A 27,041-nucleotide genomic window follows, 5' to 3' on the forward strand; every position below is an offset into this window, starting at 1 on the left:
GAGGCAGGGTGCAGAGCGCCTAGCCCATGTAGGCCGGCTGGCTGGTGAACCAGGGAGCCCTGGCATTGCCCTGGGTATCATCTCAATTTCTAAGCCTGTGTCTCCTCCACACATCACGGTCCTCTTTTCCTCAGCCACACTGGACACCTTCCCATCCTCAAAACCGTCCTGGACAGGAGCTCTCTATTACCCAGAAAACAGATGAGGAAACTGAGTCTGATGAGTGCCCGAGTTGATACAGTCCAGCTGTGCCAAAACCTGCCCTCAAATCTACATCTCCTGGTGGCTCACGCCTCTAATCCCAACACTTTGGGAGGCCAAGACAGGCAGATCGCCCGTCGGGAGTTCAAGACCAGCCTGGCCAATATGGTGAAACCCCAACTCTACTAAAGATGTACAAAAATTAGCCAGGTGTGGTGACACCTGGTAATCCCAGCTACTCAGGAGGCTGAGGCAGGAGAATCGCTTGAACCCAGGAGGCGGAGGTTGCAGTGAACTGAGATCAAGCCACTGCACTCTGGCCTGGGTGACAGAGTAAGACTCTTTCTTTAAAAAAAAGAAAGAACAAAAAAAAAAACTGCATCTCCTGATTCCAAAATCGACACTGTGCACCCTGAACCCTCCATTCTGAGCAGGCAAGTGGAGGCAGGTGAAGATGAGGAGGATGGGGCAGTGGGTTCCGGCCACCTGGGAGCTTGCCTCTGCCTCCACCACGGTTGCCCATGTGAGTCACTTGGGTCTCAGTGGAGGGAAAGGAACCTGCCAGGGGAGTGCAGGCAGGGACAGTAGTCCAGGAGGAGCCCCAGGTGGTCTAGAGCCGAGCTAAGGAAAAGTCGTGGTATTAGCAGCAGTTGATATTTACCAAACATTCCTGTGTGCCCACGCCACCCACCCCAACACCCTGCTACTGCAAGAGGTCAAAGCGGGGACATCGCTAACGCTCCCATTTTACTGATGAAGAAGCAACGGCCGAGCAGGTCTCACAGCCAGGATGGGCTATTAATCCGTCTTCACTGGGGCCACCCAGCCCCACCACCACCTCCCTGGCCGGATCCAGGTGACTCACTTGAACCTCTCTGGAGTCAGGAAGTTGAGGAGATGGAACAGCTCTTCCAGGTTGTTCTGAAGGGGGGTCCCTGTCAGCAGCAGCTTGTAATCAATCTTGTAGCTGTTTAAGACCCTAAAAAACTGAGGGGAGGAGACGGGGGCCTGTCAGGGGGCGCTAGGCGGCCCCTCGCCCCGGGCAGCTCTGGGGTCTGGCGGCCAGCGCCACCTACCTTGGACTGGTTGTTCTTGAGGCGGTGGGCCTCGTCTACCACCAGGCAGGCCCACTCGATGGAGCCCAGGATGGCCTGGTCGATGGTGATGAGCTCATAGGAGGTGAGCAGCACGTGGAATTTGATCTGCACTTCTTTCTGGAGAAAAGAGGGGCATTGGGGAGGAGACGGCTGGGAGCAGAGTGGATCACAGTCCCAGGAGATAAAGAGCCAAGAAGGAGGTGTGCACAGGAACCCACAAAGGCTCCGCGGAGCCCCGGGCCGGCCAGCCTAGGACCAGAGGGGCAGATGCTGGCCACCAAGCAGAGGGGCATCCACTGAGGCTCAGAGCACAGCCCTAAGAGAGGGTGGTGTGGAGGAGAAGAAACGGCCTCTGCTCGTAACAGCTCCAGTGAGACAGGGTCTTACTCCCACCCCCAGCCTGGAGTGCAGTGGCACGATCACCACTCACTTGCAGCCTCCACCTCCCAGGCTCAAGCAATCCTCCCACCTCGGCCTCCCAAGTAGCTGGGACTACAGGCATGCATTACCACACCCAGCTAATTTTTGTATTTTTGTAGAGATAGGGTTTCACCATGTTGCCGAAGCTGGTCTCAAACTTCTGAACTCAAGTGAACCGCCCACCTCGACCTCCCAAAGTGTTAGGATTACAGGCGTGAGCCACCGCGACCAGCCCTGGCTCTGGGCTTATTACCTTCTTTCCACTCTCACCTCATCCTAACAAAACATATGAGCTCAATTGTGTCCTTTATGCCCCACTCCCCCCAGGGTTATGTTTGTTTTTTGGAGAGAGATCTCTCTATGTTAACTAGGCTGGCTTCAAACTCCCAGCCTCAAGCAATCCTCCTGCCTCAGTCTCCCAATGTACTGGGAATAAAGGCGTGAGCCACCGCACCTGGCCTTTTATCCCCATTTAAAGCTCACGAGGCCTCAGGCTGGAGCACCCTCCCAGGTCCCCATGGCTAACAAATGGCAGAGCCAGCATACGAACAGAGAAAGGGACCCTGCACTTGGGGTTTAATGCCCTGAGGTTGCTGATTTGAAATTATTAATCATTTTATTGTTTATTGTTGAATTTGTGTTTTGTAACAAATATCCCAGGGGACAGTGGAGTGTGCGCTGGGGGCGTGGAGCCTCCCTGGGACAGGTTCTCATCCCCCTGCTCCCCTGCCCCTGCCTGGTGACCGCTGTCCCCCTACTCCCCCTGGTGGGGGCCTGGACCTGGGTGCTGGTGGGGAGGGGGAGCCAGGCACCCGGTCTATGCACCAAGTTCCAGGACAGGGCCTGGTGCCTGTGAGGGTGTGCACTCTCCCGGTGAGGATCCCCACACCTGGAGGAACACGACTTTAAAAAGCAAATTTAGGCCAGGCACAGTGGCTCCCGCCTATAATCCCTGCACTTTGGGAGGCTAAGGTGGAAGGATCACTTGAGGCTAGGAGTTGGAGACCAGCCTGGCCAACATAGCGAAACCCCGTCTCTACTAAAAAATACAAAAATCAACCAGGCGTGTTGGTGGACATCTGTAGTCCCAGCTACTCAGGAGGCTGAGGCAGGAGAATCACTTGAACCCAGGAGGCAGAGGTTGCAGTGAGCCGAGATCACACCACTGCACTCCAGCCTGGGTGACAGAGTGAGTCTCTGTCTCCAAAAAAAAAAAAAAAAGCAAATTTAAAACACCTTGGCATGTTGAGAAAGAGACCACAGAAGAAAGGAAAAAGCTGTTTTCCTGCGAGCCCTGCATTTTCATTTTGCACTGGGCCCCCCACAGTGATGTAGGCCTGTCCTGTCCTGCACCAAGCCTGCCTCTCCCAGCAGCCCACATGCCCGTGAGAGAGCAGAGAGGGCCAAGGATGCTTTGCCTGCACATGGCACCTGGGTTTGCACACAATCTTTTAGCCGAGCATCGGTCTCCTCGCCTATCTAGGTGAAGAATGCTATGAGAACTCAAAGAGCTAAGTCTGTTTCTCAAAAAATCAGAAATAGAATTACCATATGATCCGGCAGTTCCACTTCTGGGTGTATACCCAAAAGACGTGAAAGCAGGGACACAAAGGGTATTTGCACACCCATCCTCCTTCCCATCAGCGTTACTGACGATCACTAAAAGCCAGAAGCAGCCCAAGTGCCCATCAACAGATGAACAGATAAACAAAACGTGGTCTATCCACGTGATGGGGGTTCTCCAGCCTTGGAAGGAAATTCTGACCCGTATCACAACATGCATGAACCTCAAGGACATTCTGCTCAGTGAAATGAGCCAGTGACAAAAAGACAGATGTTTCCTGATTCTACTCATATGAAGTACCCAGAGTAATCAACCTTGTGGAGACAGACAGTAGACTGGTGGCTGCCAAGGGCTAGAGGTGGTGGGGATGTTCATGTTTAATGGGGACAGAGTTTCCATTTTGCGAGATGAAAAGAGTTCTGCAGATTGGTTGCATAACAATGTGAATGTACTTAACACTAATGAACTGGTTTTTTTGTTGTTGTTGTTTTGGTCTTTTTGAGACGGAGTTTAGCTCTTGTCATCCAGGCTAGAGTGCAATGGTGCTCACTGCAGCCTTGGCCTCCCAGGTTCAAGCAATTCTCCTGCCTCAGCCTCCTGAAGAGCTGGGATTACAGGTGCCCACCACCACGCCTGGCTAATTTTTGTATTTTTAGTAGAGATGAGGTTTCACCATGTTGGCCAGGCTGTTCTCAAACTCCTGACCTCAGGTGATCCACCTGCCTCGGCCTCCCAAAGTGCTGAGATCACAGGGGTGAGCCACCGCGCCCAGCTGTTTTGTTTTTATTTTTTTAAGAGACAAGAGTCTCACTATGTTGCCCAGGCAAGAGTGCAACAACTGTTCACAGACACAATCATGGCGCACTACAGCCTCGAACCCCTGGGCTCAGGCAATCCTCCTGCCTCAGCCTCCTAAGTAGCTAGGACTACAGGTGCACACCACCATGCCCAGCTGAACTGTACTCTTAAAAATGGTTAAGATGGTAAGTTTTACATTATGCATATTTTACCACAACTTTTAAGAATAAAATAATTGAATAGTAAATATAGTAGAAGAGCCAAATCAGCGAAGTGCCTGGCACACAGCAGGGTCCCAGCGTGGCTCAGGGGAGATTCTTTTGTGTCTGATGATCCAGAGGCTCATCTATCTACAAAGTCACCTGTGGGATCATTGATTCATTCACTCATTCAACAGTTTCTGAGCATCTCTAAGAGCCACAGCTGCTAGGAAGCAGTGGCGGAGGCCAACATGAGGGACTCGGAGGGCCTGTGGGAGGATCTGCCAGCCCCCAAGGCTGTAGCACTGACATTTTCTAGGGGCCAATGGCTGCCAAGTCCTCATTCCTCAATGTGGAGAGTGTTTAGAAATGCAGAGGCTCAGGCCGGGTGCGGTGGCTCACGCCTGTAATCCCAGCACTTTGGGAGGCCGAGGTGGGCGGATCACGAGGTCAGGAGATCGAGACCATCCTGGCTAATACAGTGAAACCCCGTCTCTACTAAAAATACAAAAAATTAGCCAGGCGTGGTGGCAGGTGCCTGTAGTCCCAGCTACTCAGGAGGCTGAGGCAGGAGAATGGCATGAATCCGGGAGGTGGAGCTTGCAGTGAGCCGAGATCGCACCACTGCACTCCAGCCTGAGTGACAGAGCGAGTCTCCGTCTCAAAAAAAAAAAAACGAAAGAAAAAGAAATACAGAGACTGCGCTTTAACAAGACCTCGTAGGGTTCACGGCACCATGAGACCTCATGCTTATAAACTCACTTGACTCTGTCGGGTGTGTCTGTTAACTCCATTTTGCTGAGAAAACACTGAGACCCAGAGAGGCCACGTGACTTGCCAGAAGTCACACAGCTGGTGCACTGCATTGAATAATGTTCCCCCAACATTCATGTCCACCCAGAAGCTCTTTTGGAAATAGGGTCTTTGCAGATATAATTAGTTGTCCGGGCATGGTGGCTCAATGCCTATAATCCCCATGCTTTGGGAAGCTGAGGCAGGAGGATCGCTTGAGTCAGAAGTACAAGACCAGCCTGAGCAACATACGGAGACTCCATCTCTACAAAAAATTAAAAACTTAGCTGGGTGTGGTGGTGTGTACCTGTAGTCCTAGCTCCTGGGAGGTCAAGGCTGCAGTGAGCTACGATCACATCACTGCACTCCAGCCTGGGTGACAGATGAGACCCTGTCTCAAAATAATAATAATAATAATAATAATAATAATAATAATAATAATAGGCTGAGCATGGTGGCTCACACCTGGAATCCTAACACTTTGGGAGGCCAAGGCAGGCAGATCGCCTGAACTTAGGAGTTCAAGACCAGCCTGGGCAACATGGTAAAACCCCGTCTCTACCAAAATACAAAAAATTCGCTGGGCACTGCGGCATGTGCCTGTAATCCCGGCGACTCTGGAGGCTGAGACATGGGAATTGCTTGAACCAGGAGGCAGAGGTTACAGTAAGCTGAGATCGTGCCATACTGCACTCCAGCCTGGGTGACAGAGTGAGACTCCATCTCAAAAAAAGAATAAAAACAGTAATAATAATAATAATTAGTTGGGGCCAGGCACAGTGGCTTACTCCTGTAATCCCAACACTTTGGGAGGCTGAGAAGGGCAGATCACTTGAGGTCAGGAGCTCAAGACCAGCCTGGCCAACATGGTGAATGAAACCCGTCTCTACCAAAAAATACAAAATTAACCGGCCATGATGGCGCACTCCTGGAGTCCCAGCTACTCATGAGGCTGAGGTGGGGGAACCACTTGAACCCAGGAGGGGGAGGTTGCAGTGAGTCGAGATCGCCCCACTGCACTCCAGCCTGGGCAATACAGTGTCTCAAAAAAATAAATAAATAAATAAAATAAGTAGCTAAGACGAGATCATATTGGATTAGGGTGGGCCCTACATCCAGTATGAATGATGTCTTTATAGGATGAGAAACAGACACAAAGGGGAAAACCCCGTGTGCTAACAGAGGCAGAAACTGACGCGACAGCTGTAGGCCAGTGAACCCCTGCCGCCACCAGGAGGCTGGAAGGAGGAAGGAAGGGTTCTCCCCTAGAGCGTTCAGAGGCACATGGCCCTGCCCTCACCTTGATTTCCAACCTCCAGCCTCCAGAACTGTGACCGAATACATTTCTGCTGTTTGAAGCTACCCCACTTGTGACACTTTGTTACAGGAGCCCCAGAAAACTGATATGGCTGTAACTCAGCCTCTAGGACAAGCCCTTCAGAGCCTGCCGGCCTCGGTAGCCCTCCCAGGCTGAGGGACCCCAAAGGAGTGCAGGGCACCCGTGGTCCCTGAACTAGACTGGGGGCCTTCCTACCGTCCTTCCAAGGATAGCGAGCCCTCACCTTCATACGAAACACCTTCTTCCCACTCCGAATGGCGTTGTCCTCAAAGGAAAACTCGTTCTCCCGAATCACCGAGCGGCTCTCCTTGTCCCCCGTGTAGGTGACCACGTAGAAGTCGGGCGCCCACATCTCAAACTCGCGTTCCCAGTTGATGATGGTGGAGAGGGGTGCGCTAACGAGGTAGGGCCCTTTGGAGTGGCCCTGGAGAGAGAGGCCAATGCCGTGAGACCACCTGACCTTGGCCAGGACCAGCCACCCCTCCTGGCCGCCTGCCCCCCCTGCCCACCTCCTTGTAGAGGGAGTAAAGGAACACGATGGTCTGCACCGTCTTGCCCAGACCCATCTCATCGGCCAGGATGGTGTCAGTGCCCTGGGCCCAAGAGAAGCGCAGCCAGTTGAGGCCCTCCAGCTGGTACGGGTGCAGTGTGCCGCCTGTGGAGTCGATGTACCACGGCTGCTTGTCGAACTTGACCGTGGGCTGCAGGGGAGGCAGCGGTTCAGACACGCCCCAGATCCTGGGCCACCAGAGTCCACGCTACAGGCCTTTGCGCATGCAATTCCTTCTGCCTGGAACACTCTTCCCACTCCTGTCTGTCTTCCTAACTCTTCTCCAGTTCTTGGATGGAACACCTCTTCCTCTAGGAAGCCCTCCCTGACTCCTAGCCTGGCTGAAGTGCTCCCACAGTGTCCTCCCATGGCGGCCCTGTACTTCTCCTATCAGGGAAATTTCCCGACTGTTGAATTCTCTGACTTTGGGCCCAGGTTGTCATCACCACCTTGGTCCTGTTCACTGCCTCCTCTTGAGCACCATACAGTGCCTGGGACATGTGGTCACTTATTCACCATTTTTTGGATGAACAACAAAACGAACATCTATTTGGGGCATTTGCAATGCCCCCAATAACTGGCTCCTCCACTTGATCCAGACATTTACTTCTTTTTTTTTTTTTTTTTTGAGACAGAGTCTCTGTTGCCCAGGCTGGAGTGCAGTGGCACGGTCATGGCCCACTGCAGCCTCAATTTCCTGGGCTCAAGGGATTCTCCTACCTCAGCCTCCCCAGTAACTGGGACCACAGGCACACCACCATGCCTGGCTAATTTTTTAATTTTTTGTAGAGGTGGGATCTCACTATGTTGCCTCAAACTTCTGGGTTCAAGCGGTCCTCCCACCCCAGCCTCCCACAGTGCTGGGATTACAGGCATGAGCCACCACGCCGGGCCCATTTGCCTCTTGATCCTGCTCAAGGTCACTGGCCCCATGCAGTCCGCCCAATGGACCAGGCCCATCTACCTTTCCCCAGCATCTGACAGGCGCCTGACAGTCCCAGGCTGGGGCCTCCGTGTTCTGTGGATACCCACCAAGGGCCCCTAGAAGACAGTGTGTCTTCTGAAACAGCTACCCAGGGCTCACTGGCCCTTATCTCTTCAGGGCCAACCCAGGGCCAGGCGCTAGTGGACACCCAGAGAGCTCTGCTGAGTGAGTCGTCCTGGGTCTCCTCCCAGGTGAGAGTGGTGTGTAAGTAGCATGTCAGCTGCGGTGCTGTGAGGGGCCTTCCAGCTGTCCTAGCCTACATGGGCATGACACTGTCTGCATAAGCCATGAGGGCCCAAGGAAACGTCCTTTTGAGAACACGCACCCCCTGCACATTCAAGTCTGAGGTGGGCAGGCCCTGGCAACCCCGCCCACTGCTGCCCCACCCTCCCCACTCACGTCCACAATGGGCGTGTCCGGCGGCTTCTCCTGCTTGTCATCCCTCAGCTTCTTGCCCTTCTTGAGCAGCCTCTTGGGCAGCCTGGTGTCTTCTCCCAGCATCAGCTCCCTGGGAAAAGGCATTGGAGGCAGGTGAGCAAGGCTCAGCCCAGGAGCAGGTCCCGGCAGCCTGTGCCTAGCAGCTGGATCCCTGCGACCCACCTGTGGCCCCAGTAGGCCTGCTTGAGGTTGTCGTAGTAGGGTATGTCGATGTCATCGATCTCCCAGGTGCACTGGTCGTAGGGCAGGTCTTTCCACTTGATCAGGTAGTGCACATCCCCCTTTTTGTCAAAGCTGCAACACAGTGAACAGATGTGGGTCGCTCAGAGCAGTGGCCACAGCACGGGTTTGATGAAGGGCACCTCCCAGGATGCAGAGCCACTCACACCCAGGGTCCCCTCGGATGCTGGGCCCAGCCAGGAGGAGGAGACGAGGGCAGAAGCTCCAGGGAGGTGCAGCGGCTTGCCTGGGGCCACACAGCGAATGAGGGGGTAATGTGGCAGCGTTGGAGAGGGACACGGAGGCCAGTTAACAGAGGAGCAATGAGCCAGCCTCCCGCATCCTTTGCAGCCTCTGTGGCAGGGATGAATCCCATTTGTCACGGGGTCTGGATTTTCACAGGAGTTCTGGATTTCTAAATTGGAAAGTTCTCTTTCCTGCCAATGGACTCAGTTTTCTAACTTAAAACACGCGAAGGACTCGTGCAGTGCCCATGTAGGGTGAGGAGTCGTCTCTGCAAAGTAGATAAGGACGCAATTCCTGCATGTGAGGTGGTCTCTTCTGGGGACACAAGGACCCAGTGACCAAGCCCAGCAGCACACAGCTTGATTCTGGCCACTGGGAGCGTCCTCAGGGCCTCCCACCCACTCAGGCTAAGGCAACCAGGCCAGAGGAGTGCTGGAGGGCCAGGCTGGGGCATGGCTACCCCACACAGCAGTGCCGAGGAGGCACACAGACCCGGTGAGCAGTGGCTGCTGCGGGCCTGGGGGCCATTAAGAGAAATACCGATCCCCAGTTACTACGGAAACCGATGTTTGTTTGTTTTCCAATACATAATTGTTTTGCAGATTGGGGGAACAAATCTGGGGGAGATTCACCTGTCCCACTTTGGGGCAGAGAGAAAAACTACCATGTATATTTTTAGCATGCAATTTAGTAAAGGTAGAAAACCGTGGGCCAATTCATTGACGGGCTCAGGTTCCCACAGGAACTGACCCTTGAAGGTCATTCTCAGGGAGGCCTAGAGAGGAAAAGGGGGGTGTCCCATAGTTGAAGGGGGCAGCTTTTTCAAATTCCGTGCCCCTTCTACTGAAGACCACCCACAGCCAGTCTCTGGCAAGCTCCTGTCACCCGTGCAACAGCCTGTTCCCTAAAAGGGCCTCAAAGCTCAGCAGTTGGGAACCAGGATTGAAATCTGAACATCTGGCTCAGGCTCTTAACCTCTGCTCTACCCAACAGCTGCCTGAAGCCAGAAGCACTGAGTGTCAGAGGCCACCGATCCTAAGCCCCTCAAAAACAGAGGCCACGGGGTAGCTGGGATGGGGAGCACAAGCTCCAAGCTGCCACCAGGCAGCAGGTATTCTGGGCCCCACCCCAAGGGCCATCTGTCAGCCACCACCAGTTCTCAAGCACCTCAACTCAAGAATCAGCAGGCATTCCTACCACCCACCAAATCAAAACCAAAGCCCATGGGCCTCCTGCCTCCGGCTCTTTGTCCCAGCCTCCTGCAGCCTCTGATTGCTAAGGCATCCCAGGGAACTGCCAGACTGCTCCAGAAAGAGCTGCTGCTGGGGCACTGGGTGGTGCAACCGTAGCTAAGAAAGCAGGTCCTGCAGTCAGAAAGCATGGGGTTCAAATCCCAGCTCCACCCCGTGGCTGTGTGATTCTGGCAACTTAACCTTGCTGTGCCTATTCTCACATCAGTAAAACAGAGGTTAAAGGAAGATGCCTCCCTCCCGGGGTAGGCAGTGCTCAGTACAGCCAGCTGCTGTTACAAACGCGAGGGAAATGTAGACATACTCCCACGCCTCGGGCCTCCCGCGTCCTCAGAACCCTCTTGCTGGTATCAAGCACTAACCCAGCACGAGGGTCTCGACGCCCCAGGGGCGTGAACACATGTGCATGAGTGTGCCGGCATGCATGGGACGGCCCCTCCAGCACGTCAGGCAGATCTCCAGCACTGGGAGCCCTGGGCCCTTCCTTGTGCCCCTGCTGTGCCCACACGTGGTTCTGCACGGCAGCCCCAAAGCAAGGGCCCTGGCGCCCCGCGCTGCACCCATTTTACAGGGCAAAGAAGCTGACGCGGCCCGGCCCCAGCGATGGGCAGGGTGGCTGCCTGCAGGCACACACCTATGGTTCAGGATTCGGTGAATCATCATCCACTCTGGTTTGATGCCATAGCGGTAGAAGCGCTCCTCCATCTTGGCATAGAGGGGGTCCTTGTTCTTCCTCTTCTCGCTCTTGCCGTCTTCATCCCCAGAGCCATAGTCAAAGGGGGGCGGCTCGTCCATGTCGTTCTTTCTTTGGTAATTGCGATACATCACCGTGTGGTACAGCTCCAGCTGCTCACGGAGGGGCACGAGTCACAGAAGGGAGATGGGCCATGGCCCTCTGCGTCTCCCTACCCAGCTCCTCTAGCCCCAGCCCAGGTCCCAGGCAGGACAATCCTCCCACTCAGCACCACCCCAACTCCCAACAGCACCCCTCAGTTAGAGGCGCTTCAGCCCCTTCCCGCCAGCCCAGGAAGGTCCAGGGCTCACCAGGTCCCGGGCCTTAGCACAGCCACCCTGCCAGGCACTTACCTGTAGCTCCTTCACCCAGGAGCAGTGCCAATAGGACAGCCCTGCCCACTTGACAAAGAACTCTCTCTCGGGGATGCCCTCCAGGGGCTTGGGTGGAGGGAGGCTGGGCTCCACGTCAGGCCCCGGCAGCCCCACCATGAAGGGGGCAGGGGGCTCCGTCCACCTCCAGTGTAGAATTCGCTGGACTTTGCCCTTCAGTGGGGGGCACTGTGGACACAGAAGGGTCCCCAAGGTGGGGCTCAGCTGCAGGGCCCCACCCTGAGGCTCCCATGACAGCAGGCTGCCATGCAGGCTCCCTCCCATCAGTGCCACTGTCCCCAAGTCAGAACAGTACCACAGTTACGCCATGACATCCACCCTGTCCCCAGGAGCCGCATGGGTCATGCACACAGGAGATGGGCAGTGGGGGTCTGTGAGACCACGTGGCCCTTTCACTCAATGGTGAACTTATCGGCACCCAGAATATCTGATCCAGCATAGGTGAGACTGCCACGTGCATAGGACAGAGGGGGAAACTGAGGCCCACTCGGCAAGGGACAGCAGAGCAGGGAGCAGAACATGAGATTCTGGACTTCCCCTACCTTAGGTCTTCCCATTGCCCCCTGAAAAGAGGTCACATCATTGTGTGACCACCAAGCACTCAGGGAGCATGAGCCCCGTGCTGGAGCCCAGGGACACGGCAGCCCCATCCACCATCCCTCACCCGGGGCAGGGCTGCACCCAGGCACCGTGCGTCTGGGCTGGAACAATGAGGCCCCATCTCTGGCAGCCCACAGACACACTGCAGGGGCTCTGACAGATGCTAGGGTGACAGTGAGCTGCTGGCTGGCAAAGGCGAGAATTGCAACAGCCACAAACCACACCACCTGGGCCCTGAGATGGGTGGGAGCAGCCTTGGCCCTCCAAGGAGGCGGTGCTGAGTCTGACTGGACAGGGTCAGGGGTGACTGATTCCGGGAGACAGCTCTGTTGGGGATAGCAGGTCCCAGCTCTGCTACTACCTGTCCTCGGAAACTCATCCAAGCCTCCAGAGCCTGCTTTCCCATCTGTAAAATGGCCCACCCCTTCCTCCACCTACCAGATTTGTGGTGCCACATCACACCTGAAGGCATTCTGGAGGTGCAAGGTACACCACACAGCCAGCCTGCCTTTGGCCTTGGTGACAGCAAAGGCCGACAGGCATAGGAGGAGGAGGAGGACATGGGAGGCAGGAAAGTCTCCTCCACTGGCTCTTGGGGGAATGGAAGAGGGGACCCTTCCTACCCAGGCCATGGACCCTCCTACCCCCATCCCAACCCCTCAGGGAAGAAGCTGAGAGGAACGCCACTCCTGCCCCCCTCCCATCCCCAGGGCCTTCCATCAATCCTAGGAAAGCACAGAAGCCTGCACCCCTCAAAAGGGTCCTCCCCTGGCCCCTACACAGATACAGACAAGTACGTGCACGGATGCACGCACACACATACACACACACAATGCACACAGGACGGCCCAGGGCTAAAGGCGGCACAGCCCAGGACCTGAGGGGTGGGGGATCTGGCACCACCGGGGGCAGGGCAGACAGCTCAGAGAAAGGGGCCTTCCGATGTCTACTGTGATTGGGGAGTGACGGATGGGGGCGTGCCCCTCTTCCTGTAGAAACTGAGGCTCTGACCCTAGGAGCCTCCTGCCCTCTCCCTATCCCCAGCCTTGGAACAGGAGCCAGGTCTGGGGTGGCCCCAGGAACCTGAATCTGAGTGGACAGTTCTGCCCTTGTGTGGCCTTAGACAGGTCACTCTGCTTCCCTGAGCCTGTTTTCTCATCTAAAAAGGGAGTAACATGCCTGGCGCCAGAATACTCAGTAATGTTAAAGGACACTATGATGGATGTGGAGCCCTTGCAGAGCACGTGGTCACTGAACAATGGTCGCGGTGTTGGCATGATCACCACACCTGTCTGCCTTTCCCTAACACTCATGCCTCTCGTCTCTAGGGGAGTCAGACGCGGAGAAGGGCGCGAGGAAGCTAGAGTGGGCGGGGCCTCGAGCGGCGCGGGCGAAGCTTTGCAGGATCGGCTACTGAGGCGGGGCCGGAGCCGGCAGGGGCAGGGCCTTTTGAGGAGGGCAGGCCTTCCCCTGGGGGCGGGGCCTGTTCCTGGGGTGGGGCGGGGCGTCCGGCGCGGGGCGGGCGGAACACTCACAGTACAGCGCGGGCAGAGCCATTCACCGTTTGGGATCTCGGGCAGCGGCGGGTTGAGGCAATGCAGGTGGTAGGAGGAGGGGCAGGCGTCGCAGCAGAGCAGCTCGCCCCCGTCCTTGCACACGCGGCAGAACTCCATGTGGTCGTCCTCCTCCTCCTCGCAGCCGCCCTCCTCCTCTTCGTCGTCGTCGTCCTTGGGCTCCCACTGGATCCCCTCCTTCTCCTGGGGGAGGAGGCCAGGTGGAGGCACCCTGGGCGGGGTCCCCCCTCCACCAGGCCCGATTCCCTCCCTCCCCCACAGCATCTCCCCGCATTCTGCCCCCAGATGAGGGCACAGGGGTGGGGGAGCCAGGCGTGGCCCCGCCCCCAGCCCGGGGCTCTGCCAAGGCTTACACAGTGGGGGCAGCTCCACTTGCCCTCGGGAGCCTTCTCCAGCTCTGGGTCCAGGCACACGAGATGGTAGGCCCTTGGGCAGGTGTCGCACAGAATGATCTCCCCACCCTGCTGGCACACCTCACAGTAATCCTGGTGGTCTGTCTCATAGCCGTCACCATCATCAACTAGGGTAGGGGAGAGGCAGTCATGGAAGGCCTCATCTGCACTCCCAGCACACAACCAACTGCATCGCCCCAGGCCAGACAGGCACAGAGTAGATGCCTAATAGATGGTGGATGGAAAGGTGGGTGGGTGAACAGACTGATGGTTGAGGTGGTAAAAGGGTGAGGAGATAGAAGATGGATAAAAGGAAAGAAGGAAGGAAGGAAGGGTAGGAAAGTGGGTGAATGGGTAGAAAGATGAATGGATAAATGATGGATGGATGGACAAATGGATGGATAGATGGATGGACAAATGGATGGATGGATGGATAGGTGGATGATGAATGGACAAATGGATGGACAAATGGATGGGTGGACTGATGGATGAACAAATGGATGGATGGATGGACAAATGGATGGATGGATAGGTGGATGGAAGGATGGATGGATGATGAATGGACAAATGGATGGATGGATGATGAATGACAAATGGAGGGATGGATGGATGAACAAATGGATGGATGGATGGATGGAAAAATGGATGGATGGATGAATGGATGATGAATGGACAAATGGATGGATGGATGATGAATGCACAAATGGATGGATGGGTGATTAATGGACAAATGGATGGATGGATGAACAAATGGATGGACAAATGGATGGATAATGGATGGACAAATGGATAGAAGATGGATGGATGGACAAATAGGTGGATGGATGATGGATGGATGGATGGGCAAATAGATGGATGATGGATGGACAAATGGATGGATGATGGATGGATGGATGGACAAATGGATGGACAGATGGATGGATGGATGGGCAAATGAGTGGATGGATGGACAAATGGATGAATGATGGATGGACAAATGGATGGACGATGGATTGATGGATGGATGGACAAGTGGATGGATAGACGGATGGATAGATGGATGAATGGACAAAAGAATAGATGGATATATGGATAAACCAAATGGATGGACAAATGAATGGATGATGGATGGACAAATGGACGGATGATGGATGGATGGACAAGTGGATGGACAGATGGGATGGATGGATGGATGAATGGATGGATAGATGGATGGATGGGTGGATGGATGGACAAAAGGATGGATGGATGGATGGATGGATAGATGGATGGATGGATGGATGGACAAGTGGATGGATGGATGATGGGATGGATGGATGGATGGATGGATGGACAAAAGGACAGATGAATGGATGGATGGATGGATGGTTGGTGGATAGATAGCTGACGGATGGATGGATGGACAAATGGATGGATGATGGATGATGGATGAATGGCTGGATGGATGAAGGATGGATGGATAAAAAGAAGGGACTGAAGGAAGGAGGGAGAAGGAGGGATGGGAAGGAAGGTGAGGAGACAGATGGGTGTTAAGTGGGTGGGGCATGACTGAATGGAGGATGGCGATGAGACGAAGCACTTCCCTCTCCAGTCACCACACTGCTAATGCAAATGCCCTGGGGTAGCTCCCACCATAGGTTCCTTGTTCTTTCCTCACTGGGACAGGATGCCCCTCCCCAGACAGTAGAGACCAGGGCCATGTGGGAAACACAGGGGACCCACCTGGCTGACACATGAGGATGCCCTCCCCCTGCTTCCCATGGGGAGGTTCCATGCCCCGCACATCCACCCGGCAGGCCGAGAACCCTCCAAATGGGGAGTCCTACTCGTGCCCCGTTACATCCACCCAGCAGGCCAAGAACCCTCTGGAAGGGGAGTCATACTCCTCTTCTTCTTGCGCCTCCTCTTGCTCTTCTTGCCCAGGGCTGCAGAGCACTCGGAGCGCACGGAGGCACTGTGGATGCTGGCGCTGTCGAAGTCCGACTCCTCCCTCTCATCTTCTTCACTCTGCAGGGGAAGACAGGGTCCTGTGATCCCAGGGCCTCACCCAGAAGGCTTCACTGGCCCGGGCAGTGTGGGGTGGGACAAAGCACAGAAGAGGGTCTGGAGACACAGTGCTCTCTGTGATTCACCTCAGCCCCCCACACAGCTGAAAACCTCACATTACAGCCTACCTGTCCAGCCCGATGTCCCACCACCCACCCAGAGCCCTGCTCTCCAGCCTCAGACACTTCCCACAATTTCCACCTCTGAACAGCTCCCCAGGCCCTGCCCCCCATCCTGCCAAACTCCTAACCATCCTTCAAGGGGCAGCCCTAGGGACACCTCCTCCAAGGAGTCTTCCCAGATCTCTCCTTTACTGGACCTATTGTGGCTGCCTGTGTGCCAGGTCTGGCCTGTCCTGTCTGACTGGTACATCACGGGTTCTCCACCAGCGAACATGCCTGCCAGGTGACAAGTGCTACAGGACCACGGCCCACTGTGGCTGAGCAGAGGGCCTGGTACACAATAGGTGCTCAACAAATATCTGCTAAGCTGAACTGGACCATCAGCTCCAGGGCGGGCCACACCTTCTCTCCATGCTCCCCTCCAGACCTAACACTGGCTCCTGCCATGGTGCAGGGAAAGAGCTTCCGACTCCACCCCACTGCAGGGCTGGGGTGAGGTGAGGGAGGCAGCTACCTATGGGGGTGAGGAGGGCGAATGCCCCTCACACTCACAGAGAAAGGGGGGCCCCAAGGCTGAGTAAGACCTGGACTTAGCATTGAGCCTGGGCCCAGAGCTGGCTCTGAGGACAGGAGGAGGTAATAGGGGCTCCAGCCAGCCTGATCCTGCCCACATACCACTTCTCTAGGGTCCAGCCCCCACCCAACTACTTCCCCTGAGAGCAGACCTGGGTGCTGGGCAGCCAGGCCCCACCAGGACAGATTCCTCCACCTGCTGCCCAAATGGAGTTGCAGCTGTGGACAGCAGGAGCCAGGACTGAGCTCCCACTCAGGAGGGTGAGCCAGGGGAGCACTCCCTGCCCAGAGTCCAAGCTAGAAGGGCCCTCGGAAGGATTCAATCTAAACTCCTCATCACACAAATGGAGAAACTGAGGCCCAACACACCTGCATGTAGGATGGAAGGAGAATAGGGGAGGGGTGCGACCTGCCCCAGCTAGTTTGTAATGAACTGAAGGCCCTCGCCTGGCCCCTGCGTGCTCCTGTGCAGACACACAGGCATGCAAACGCACACACACGTGCACACACACACACACACTCACCGAGGAACCTTTCTTCCTCTTGTTGCTGATCCCTCCGAAGCGGAACTTGAGCCCGGCCATCTTTTTCCCTTTGCCCTTTTTCTTCCCATCTTTGGAGCCTTTGATCTTCTTCCTCACTCCAGGCCCTGAAAAACAGCAGTGATGATAGCCAACCACTGCCACCACTGACGGCCTGCTTCCTGCCATCATCTCACTGAGCTCTTGGTTACCCAATAAGGAAAGGGTCATTTCTACCATCACCCCTTTTCAGATGAGATGCCTAAGGCTTGGAGAGGTAAACCCCTTGCTTAAAATCACACAGCAAGTGAGGCAAAAACCAGATGACGGTTCTGACCGGAGGCTGCCCTGACCGCCTTGCTGCCCCTTGTCCACGACCCACAGAAATGTGGCCCTTGTGGAAGGAGCCCCTATACTGTCTCCAACCACTGAAAGGAGGCACTAGCCATCCCCCACAGCCAGCAGGGCCACTGAAGGCACAGCCGCCCACCTGTGGTCCATGCCTGAGCCCCCAAAGGATGTCCTGGGGCCAAAAGGCCTTTTCCCACCTGCCAACCAGGCAATGCTGGTCCCACCCAAGACTGCCCCACCTCTGCCAGCCAACCCCAGCAAGGGCCAGCAGGGTTGAGGCTGTTTTTATGGAGCTGGCCACAGGGCAATTAGCTACCTGGGGAGTAATGACCCAGGAAGGAAGGGGGGCCTGGAGGCAGGGATGCACACCCCACAGAGACAGCCTCTCCCCAGGCCCTCCTCTGGCCACACCACACACACGGACATGGAGCTAGGAGCCCAGCTGCACCCTCCATGGCGCCGCGGAAAATCTATTTCAATTTTCCAAGCTCTGAATAAGCAGCTCATGGAATCGATAGCTCAGCAGCTGGAGCCCGAGAGGAAACAAGAAAATAAGGCAGGTTGGGCAGACAGGGGCGGGCCAGGAGCCTCTCCAGAGATCCTGATGGCCCAGACAGATGGAGCAGGACAGGGAACAGACTGACCCTTGTCACTTCACCCACCAGGCTCCCTTCAGAGACTTGGCATGGTGATGCCAGACACAGAACCCCAGAAACTAAAGCTCCTTGGGGCTGAAAGAAGGGAGACCCCTCAGCCCCTTCCATCAAAACCCAAATCAACCGGATGCGGTGGCTCACACCTGCAATCCCAGCACTTTGGGAGGCCGAGGTGGGCAGATCACCTGAGGTCAGGCGTTCTGAGACCAGCCTGGCCAACAAGGCGAAACCCCGTCTCTACTAAAAATACAAAAAATTGGCCAGGTGTGGTAGTGCACTCCTGTAATCCCAGCTACTCAGGAGGCTGAGGCAGGAGAATTGCTTGAACCCAGGAGGCGGAGGTTGCAGTGTGCAGAGATCGTGCCACTGTACTCCAGCCTGGGCGACAGAGTGAGAGTCTGTCAAAACAAAACAAAACAAAAAACAAATCAGGGCACCCAGGAAAGCTGAGCTGCAGGTGACTGACAGCCCTGGGGAGATCAATGTCCCCAACCTCCAAGAGGCCAGAAACCTGCACCCAGAAAGCTCCCTCCCCAGGGCCTTCAAGTCACAGGGGGCCTCTGCTGCCCACATCCTCCCCACCCAGACGCCCTGCCACTGAGGCAGAATTTGGATCTCGATCTCCTTCCAGGCCTGTCCCAGAACAGCCTTCCTGGGAAGTGAGACCTGGCTGTGCCCAGTCCCTCCAACTCCTGCCTGCTTCCCGGATCCTGAAGCTGGAGGGGCAGGGCCTCCATGCTCCACGCTGGCCGAGGCCTGGAGAACAACCCTGCACACAGTGGGTATGCAGACAAGAAGGAGAGACGGGCTCAACTGGGGCCTCCTCCTCCTCCCCAGGAACGGCGCAGGCTCAAACCCAAGAGCCTGCCAACTCCCAGAAACCGGGGCTGGAGCGGCTCCACTCTGCGTACCTCTGGTCCCGCCCTCCCTCCAGGCCCACGTCGGGGGCACCTCCTGGCTGGCCAGGCTCAAACCTGCCAAACCTCTGCCCACATCATCGCCTCTGCTTCTCCACCAACCCCAAAAGGGAGTCAGGCACAAAAGAGGCGACGACGCTGCCTCACTGCTGAGAAAGGACCGGGCAATCCAAGGTCACACAGGCACAGAGCCCTCGATTAGGAGCACCCCAGCTGCCCCTCCCTGCCCATGTCTGCCCCATGGCTTCTCCTACAGGGTCTGAGAGGGACCTCTTCCCAGCGCGACTAGGTGCCCACCCAACCCCAGCCTTACCTTTGCCCTCCTTGGTCTTGGCCTTGCGGATAGGCACAGGCTGGGGCACCTGTGGGGGGCTGACGGCTAGCGGAGGGGAGATGGTGACCGTCTCTACAGCTGCAGCCACCGCTGCCGCCGCTGCTGCCGCGGAGCTGCCCTTGAAGGGGTTGTTGGCGCTGAACTCCCGCCACTTGGCGCCCAGGACGGTCATCATTTTGGACATGGGGATCTTCGGGTTCTTCTTGGCAATGAGTGGCCTGTAGGGGGAGAGGCAGGAGGGTGAGGGCAGGGCCAGGTGAGATGAGAGGCCCACCCGACTCCCTGGCAGGGCCCACCCCTCTGACACGCATGCGATCTATGGCAGCAGCCCCAGGTTCCTGATTAGAGAAACTAGGCGGGAAACCCGCTGACCACAGCCCACCCCCAAAACACCCCAGCTTCCTGTCCACACCCACAGCCCACCCCCAAAACACCCCAGCTTCCTGTCCACACAGTTGGTGATTTTCTCATTGGGTTTTCAGGCCCTGAAAGACTTGTGGGGCCACAGGGGGGCTACAGTGGGCCTCGGGGTCTCTGTCCCACCTCTACCAGAGCTGATAGGCCATGGTGGTGAAAAACCCCCCAGGAAAGACTGGAACCACCTTCCCCAAGGGGAAGAGACTCGAGGGCTGAGGGGCAGGGCCCACAAGGGAAGGCCTGGCGGTCTGTTAACATGAAGGGGTCCTGCCCCCTCCCTCCAGCTCCCCCAGGTTGCCGAGTCGGTCTGACAGAGCCCACCTCTACCCCAGGCGCCTGGGCTTCATTCCTCTGCCTCCCTCCCGACTTGGTACCACCAGAGGATGTGCGGGCCTCGAGAACAGCCCTGGTGCCCGGCCCACCTGAGGAACTGACTGAAGGCCTTGTAGTTGGTCAGCGTATGGTAGTCCTCCTCCGAGAACAGGTAGTCCACGTCGTCCAGGCCCCACTCGGCCATGAGCTGCCCCGAGGACTTGGGCTCCTACAGAGACCCAGGCCAGAGGTAGAGTTGTTGAGGGGCCTTCTGACCTGCACCCCCATCCCCAGGGTCTCTGCCTAGGAGGCTTTGGCACAGGGGAAAGAGGAGGGGTCGTGTCTGCAACGTAACCAGATCATTCTCACCCATCCTAGGAAACATTCAAGCCCCGCAGCCCCACAGCCCTGCAGCCCCCAATCTGTGCCTCATCTCAGATGCCAGCCCATGGGAATGCAGGCCAAGTGTTCGACGTCAGGGTTTGGGGAGAGGCCATGTGTGTGCCCAGAACCTCCAGAAAGGGAAATTGGCCAGATGTGGGAAAGGAGACTGGATGCCTGAGACCAGACCCCCATCCTGAGATAGGGCTGCCCGACCAGCCTTGGGACACCAGGGCAGGACAACAGAACTTGCCCTCTGGGGGGACTGCATTCTGGGGATTTGGACAGCAGGACAGCACAGTGGCCTGAAGACGGGAAGATGTCCCTGACGAGGGTGCAGGGCTACAGGGCTGCCTAAGCCACTTTAGAAAGACATGAGGCCTCCAGGCCGGGGGTGGTGGCTCACGCCCGTAATCCCAACACTTTGGGAGGCCAAGGCAGACAGATCATTTGAGGACAGGAGTTTGAGACCGGCCTGGCCAACATGCTGAAACCCTGTCTCTACTAAAATACAAAAATTAGTTGAGTGTGTTGGTGTGTGCCTGTAATCCCAGCTATTTGGGAGCCTGAGGCAGGAGAATCACTTGAACCTGGGAGGCGGAGGTTGCAGTGAGCTGAGATGGCGCCACTGCACTCCAGCCTGGGTGGCAGAGCAAGATTCTGTCTCAAAAAAAAAAAAAAAAAAAAAAAAGACATGAGGCCTCCCCAGGGTGCAAGGTATAGCCACATCAGCCCTTGTGAAGGACAGGCCACTGCCAGTTTCCAGTGAAAGGAAAGTGCACTCTGCTGGGGCAGGGGCATGGGACAATGGGCCAGCTGGGGGCACAGCCCTGAGAGGATCCAATTACTGCTGAGGCCTGGGGTGGGGGGACATCCCAGGGGCACAGTGAGTTCTCAAGAGAGCTAGCCCAGGGGTGACCAGATGACCAGGCCCGGGCTGGCAGGGCTCAGAAAGGGAGGTGCTGGCTGTGGGCATGGGCTGGTTCTGATCCTGGCTCTGCCACATACCAGTGGTGAGAGGTGGATAAGTTACTTAACCTTCCTGCCTCAGTTTCCCCATCTGTAAAATGGAGATAATGGCACACTGCCTTGCAGAACAGAATGAGTTAGTGCAGGTGCTTGGAACAGGGTGTGTCAAAATGTGTTAGCAATTGTTAGCACCCAACCCACCCTTCTTCCTCCTTCCCTGACACCCCACTTCTTCCAAGCAGCCCTGAGCTGCCCCCACCCAACCTGATACATTAAGCCAATCAGCACACACCACTCCTAGGCCAAAGTCTGGTCAGGCCAGTCATGTCCTAAGCCAGTCCAATAAGGGGGAATGCTGGTCTCCTGCCTGCGTACCTGGACACGGGAGGCCTGCTCTCTCTCCTGCTGGAGGGGCCAAGAAGCCCTGAGCTGCTGCTGCCCTCATTGTCAGCCACGAGTGCTCAGCCACGAGGGTGCCTGGCCTGAGCCCAACACTGCCACAGCAGAGGCAGAGTGAATGATGCAAAGAAACAGCCTCTGATAACACCACTGGGTCCCACAATCCCGAAGACCCTTGCCTTTTAGTTCTCAGGGCCCTGATCCCACACGTCCCTCTACTGCCTAGGCCCCGGAGCTGGGCTTCTGCTCCTGCAACAGAAGGCTGCCCTGAGCGTCTCCCAGCACTGAGAACCAGTCTGCCCATCCAGGCTGCGGGAGGCCTCTAGAGCCCATTCTTGCCTCCTGTTCTGTGACAGCTCAGAGAATTCCTCACACGGGGCCCCCTCTGTGGCTGACCTGCCCCCGTGGACACACATGGTCATTCCTGATGGCACAAGGACCCCTTGGCCCCCACCCAGGACAGCAGAGCAGCAGGTGAGCGAGGGGATGATACTGTTACGGGGTGACCCTGAATCACTCCCTTAAGTGAAGCTTTCAGAACTGTCAGCCCCGCAGCGATGATCAGTCTCCGGTGACTCACAACACTCCACTGACTCACAAAATCACCCCAGGTGTCAGGACACCGCCAGGAAGAATCGCTCCTCCTCCAGCACCTCCCAACTTCAGTTATTCACATTCATGATTTCTGCCTCACCCAACAGCAACTGTACTAATATTTACAGAGCGTTTATCTTTAAATCCGCGGCCAGCCCAAACTGAGCCTTGGTGTCTCATAAAAGAACAAAGGGAGCACAGTGTTCCTGAATGTGCGCACTGTCACTCACCCACTGCCTGTCCACCAGCCTCACCCCTGGCCTCTCCACCTCCCCAAGGAGCCCCAGGGTGCAGCCTCTGAGACTCCGGAGCACCTCAGCATGACCATAAAGGCCTGGCTTCCTTCACATCATTTCCCATGTTCCTGGGGATGCTGGGCCCGGGGGAGAGCTGGCCCATCGCTGTAGCTGCTCTGCCCCACATGCAGTAGGAGACTCCGGGAATGCCTGCTTGGGCAGGATTTCAGGACACAAGTTCCCTCTCTACCATAAACAAAGCTGTCCAGCACTTCTTGTGGCAAAGACTCCATTTGTTGTTTTATTTTCCCGAATTGCTCCAAGCAAGAGGTTCCTGACACTAAACTTGAGCTCACACTATCTATCACTCTCCCCAGAAATAGCTGCTCACTCGTGCGGGCAAGCTGTTGGCAGAGCAGCCAGTACATTAGCAAGATGCTGCACGATCTCTGCCACTGAGCCCTAAATTTCATCCATCCTTACTGTGCATGCACACACGCACACACAAGAGCACATGCACTCACGGCCCCATCTGCAAGTCAAGTGGGAAAGGACACTCTGGCCCTTCGGACTCAGGCTCTCGGGTCAGAAGGCAGAGAACAGGCCGGGTGCAGTGGCTCACGCCTGTAATCCCAACACTTTGGGAGGCCGAAGCAGAGAGATCACCTGAGGCCAGGAGTTTAAGACCAGCCTGGCCAACATGGCTAAACCCCATCTCTACTAAAAATACAAAAATTAGCTGGGCGTGGTGATGCGTGACTGTAGTACCAGCTACTCGGAAGGCTAAGGCAGGAGCCACTGCACTCCAGCCTGGGTAACGAGCAAAACTCCATCTAAAAAAAAAAAAAAGAACAGGCTGGGCGCGGTGGCTCACGCCTGTAATTCCAGCACTTTTGGAGGCGGAGGCAGGCAGATCACGAGGTCAAGAGATGGAGACCATCCTGGCCAACATGGTGAAATCCCGTCTCTACTAAAAATACAAAAATTAGCCAGGCGTGGTGGCACGCACCTGTAGTCCCAGCTACTCGTAAGGCTGAGGCAGGAGAATTGCTTGAACCTGGGAGGTGGAGGTTGCAGTGAGCCGAGGTCGCGCCACTGCACTCCAGCCTGGCAACAGAGCGAGACTCCATCTCACACACAAAAAAAAAAAGAAGAAAGAAGAAGAAAGAAGAAGAAGAGGAAGAGGAAGAGGAAGAGGAAGAGGAAGAAGGAAGAAGAAGAAGAAGAAGAAGAAGAAGAAGAAGAAGAAGAAGAAGAAGAAGAAGAAGAAGAAGGAGATATAGGCAAGAGGCTCAGCCCCCTTAAAGGGGGATATCGCTCTGTCCCCCCAGCCAGGCCTTCACAGTTACCTTTAAGCATCCGTCATCATTATCATCCTCATCCTCATCCTTCTTTTTTCGCTTGGCTTTTTTCTCCTTCTTGTCCTTGAGTTTCTTCTTCTTCTTTTTATTCGGGGAGTAGTCACTGCCTTCACTCTCCGACTTCTCTTCCAGATCCTCTTCATTCTCTGATAGCTCATCATTGCTTCCCTGGAAAAGGGGGACAGTGAGGGCAACAGAGGCCCCAGGAATATCCAGAGTCCTGGGCGGCAGGACGGCCCTAAGAGCTACCTCCTGGCCCACGCTGGGGATCGGTCACTCCACTCATCATCAGAGGCCACTGCTCACAGCTCAGCCCCAAAGCCCAGCCAAAGGGGCAACCCCAAGCCAGCCTGAGCCAAGTCTTGTCCCCAGGGTCTATGCCACAGGAAGCAGTGGAGCCTGCAGGTGAGGCGAGGTGAGGCTCTCGTGAGAGCAGGCTTCTCCATCAGCAAGCTCAGCTCAGCCCACTCCAGCAGCCCTGCGGGTGAACTCAGGCTCCGCTTCAGTCATCATCGGGCTTCTGTGGACTTTGGGGGCTGAACTAGTTTTACATGACGGGGCATGGACCCAGGAGCTGGTGGTGGAGGGTGTGGTCCCAGAGTCAAAAAGCAAAGTGCACAGGAAGAGCCCCAGCCAGGGAAGGGCCCCAGCCAGAGAAGAAGAGCCCCAGCCAGGGAAGGGCCCCAGACAGGGAAGGGCCGCTGCATCTCAGGCCCCAGCGCCGCAGCTCTCTGCTTAAGTTCACATCCCATGGAACTGCATTCATCAGGTGAAACCTGTAATTAATGCAGCATGCACATCACAGTTTTCTCCATGTGCGGACTCTGCAGACACTGCTATGGATGGCACAAGCCCACCTTCCCCCACTGCCACCCCACCCTGGCCGCTTCCTCTCCATACGAGACAAGGTAATTTAGGCAGCTCTTAAGCTTGGCTTCCTTGATTTAGTTTCCTGTCTGTACAGGCAGAAAATGGCCCATTTATATGGAGATAAGGGCGTTTATAACCACAGCACCCCACCAGAGAGGTGCTGCCCCTCGGAGAAAGCGGTTTACTTGTGGCCTTTAGAGACACAAGTCGACTGGCGAAGCCCTCCACAGCCCCTTCGCAGGGAGGGGCTGGGCAGCACTGCCATGATCCCCCGCGCGTGCAGGGCTTGCCATGCACAGGACTGCCGTTAACTGTTTTTGGGGTGAGCAAGGAGAGGCATGAGATGAGACGAAGACAGGACTGGAGAGATAAAAAATGAGCTCAGGAAACAGCAGTGGCGGGGAGGGACGATGAAGGAAAGAGGGAGGGCGGGAGGGCGGGAGGGAGGGAGGGAGAACGAAAGGAAAGGGTGGCAGAAGGAAAGAGAATGAGGGGGCAGCAAAGATGGGGGCCTCCCTGGATAGTCTTGGGAGGCCCCCAGCCCAACTCTGCCCTTTCAGGCCACACTGTCAAGAGGGGATGACCTGCCTTTTCCCAGGAGAGTGGCTCCAAACAGGCACATCCAACACTTAGTGGAGGGGTAGACGGTCACTGACAGGGGAGGTGGGGGCCCCCTCTGACATCCTTCTGGGAAGCACCCCTTCCAACAGGCTGCCTGCACTTCCCCCCTCTCCTGGAAGCCCCGCTCCCTCTCCCCTGCCTACCAGCCTCCCTGCTCCCAAACCTCTTAGCCCATTAAGTCTCCAGAGTCAGCGGCGCTGCCAGCTGCCAGGCAGCAGGGCCTCTGTGCTCTTTGCTTTTCCGGAACCCGGGTGTTTCCGGGAATACTGACACGGCCACTGGCTGGGAGCCTGCTCTCAAGGCTGGAGGAGATGCTGGGCCCTGGAGCCACAGCTCCCAGGCTCGGCCTCGGTCCTTTGGGGAGGTGGAGATCAGACAGTGATGTCCATGTCCCCTTGACAGTGTCAGAGTTTGGCCAGCTTCAAGAGACCACCCTTCAGGAGATCTGAGAGACACACTCTCCCCGAGCCCTCACCCCAGCAAAGGTAAGGACAAGAGAGGCCGCCATGAACTTCAGCACCATGGACAGAGGCTGGGGCTGGACGGAGGAAGGGGCCCTGGGTGGCCTTCAGCTGCCAGAGAACAAACCCCACAAACCTACCAAGGATGAAGTCGAGGGACCCATGGTTAATCCTACGTGGCCTCCCAGTGAGTCCCCGGCTCCCCAGGGAGGCTCTGCCCTTTGCAAGCCTGAGACTTGGCCAAGTCACTGTGGCGAGCTAAACCTCAGCTTCATCGTCTGTGAACTGGGGATGCCAGAAAGGATAGAACCAGGGAGACTGTAAGAAGATGCCTTGAGGCTGGGCGTGGTGGCTCACGCTTGAAATCCCAGCACTTTGGGAGGCCGAGGAGGGCGGATCACCTGAGGTTGGGAGTTCAAGACTAGCCTGACCAACATGGAGAAACGCCGTCTCTACTAAAAAAATACAAAATTAGCTGGGCATGGTGGCACATGCCTGTAATCCCAGCTACTCAGGAGGCTGAGGCAGGAGAACCGCTTGAACCTGGGAGGTGGAGGTTGCAGTGAGCCGAGATCGCACCATTGCACTCCAGCCTGGGTAATAAGAGCGAAACTCCATCCCCCCCAAAAAAAAAGAAAAGAAAACGCCTTGAACATCTATGACATGGGAGAAACCTAAGCACAGAGAAGCAGGGCTCCAAGCCGGGGTGGAGGGGAGGGAATGGGACGTGCACCCGGGTCTCCAGGGCTGGGCCGCCTTGCTGTGTCCTGGGCAAGGGACTCGGCCAAGCCAGAGCAGGCTACAGTCAGAATGACCCTTTCCCCCTGACACCACCACGCCCACGTGTAGACACCAGAGGCTGCTGTGATTCTGATGATGCCCAGAAAATGCCCAAACAACCCATGATGACCCCAGCTCTGCTTGGAAGCCAAAGATACAGCCAGGGTGACAAGCTGGAGGGGACACACCAACCTCACCCCCACATTTCTGCTGTCGGGATTGGGCTCGAGCTAACTGCAGAGAGGCTGCCAGCAGCTGGGGGGTGACACGGTACAGAGGGAACAGGACCTGGACAAGAAGGGACTGCTGTGGCAACATCTGCGGGGAGGCAACCCAGCATCTGATGGCAAG

At 56.2% G+C, this 27,041-nt stretch overlaps 1 protein-coding gene across 3 annotated transcripts in view; it reads right to left on the reverse strand.

Moving 5' to 3' along the window:
* Positions 1-27,041, reverse strand: part of CHD5 (chromodomain helicase DNA binding protein 5) — a 78,446-nt gene that overhangs the window by 33,846 nt on the left and 17,559 nt on the right. For all 3 annotated transcript variants that reach the window (XM_030805078.1, XM_030805080.1, XM_030805079.1), the window contains exons 3-17: positions 23,947-24,126; positions 20,129-20,247; positions 19,269-19,507; positions 17,035-17,159; positions 15,653-15,776; positions 13,752-13,918; positions 13,360-13,581; positions 11,186-11,392; positions 10,734-10,945; positions 8,547-8,678; positions 8,346-8,454; positions 6,921-7,112; positions 6,635-6,835; positions 1,278-1,415; positions 1,067-1,188 (exon numbers count right to left, since the gene is read on the reverse strand). In XM_030805078.1, the coding sequence (XP_030660938.1) occupies positions 1,067-1,188; positions 1,278-1,415; positions 6,635-6,835; positions 6,921-7,112; positions 8,346-8,454; positions 8,547-8,678; positions 10,734-10,945; positions 11,186-11,392; positions 13,360-13,581; positions 13,752-13,918; positions 15,653-15,776; positions 17,035-17,159; positions 19,269-19,507; positions 20,129-20,247; positions 23,947-24,126 (2,489 nt within the window). The remainder of the gene's footprint in view (positions 1-1,066; positions 1,189-1,277; positions 1,416-6,634; positions 6,836-6,920; positions 7,113-8,345; positions 8,455-8,546; positions 8,679-10,733; positions 10,946-11,185; positions 11,393-13,359; positions 13,582-13,751; positions 13,919-15,652; positions 15,777-17,034; positions 17,160-19,268; positions 19,508-20,128; positions 20,248-23,946; positions 24,127-27,041) is intronic.

Source organism: Nomascus leucogenys, chromosome 24 (assembly GCF_006542625.1).
Source record: "Nomascus leucogenys isolate Asia chromosome 24, Asia_NLE_v1, whole genome shotgun sequence".
Classification (NCBI taxonomy): domain Eukaryota; kingdom Metazoa; phylum Chordata; class Mammalia; order Primates; family Hylobatidae; genus Nomascus; species Nomascus leucogenys.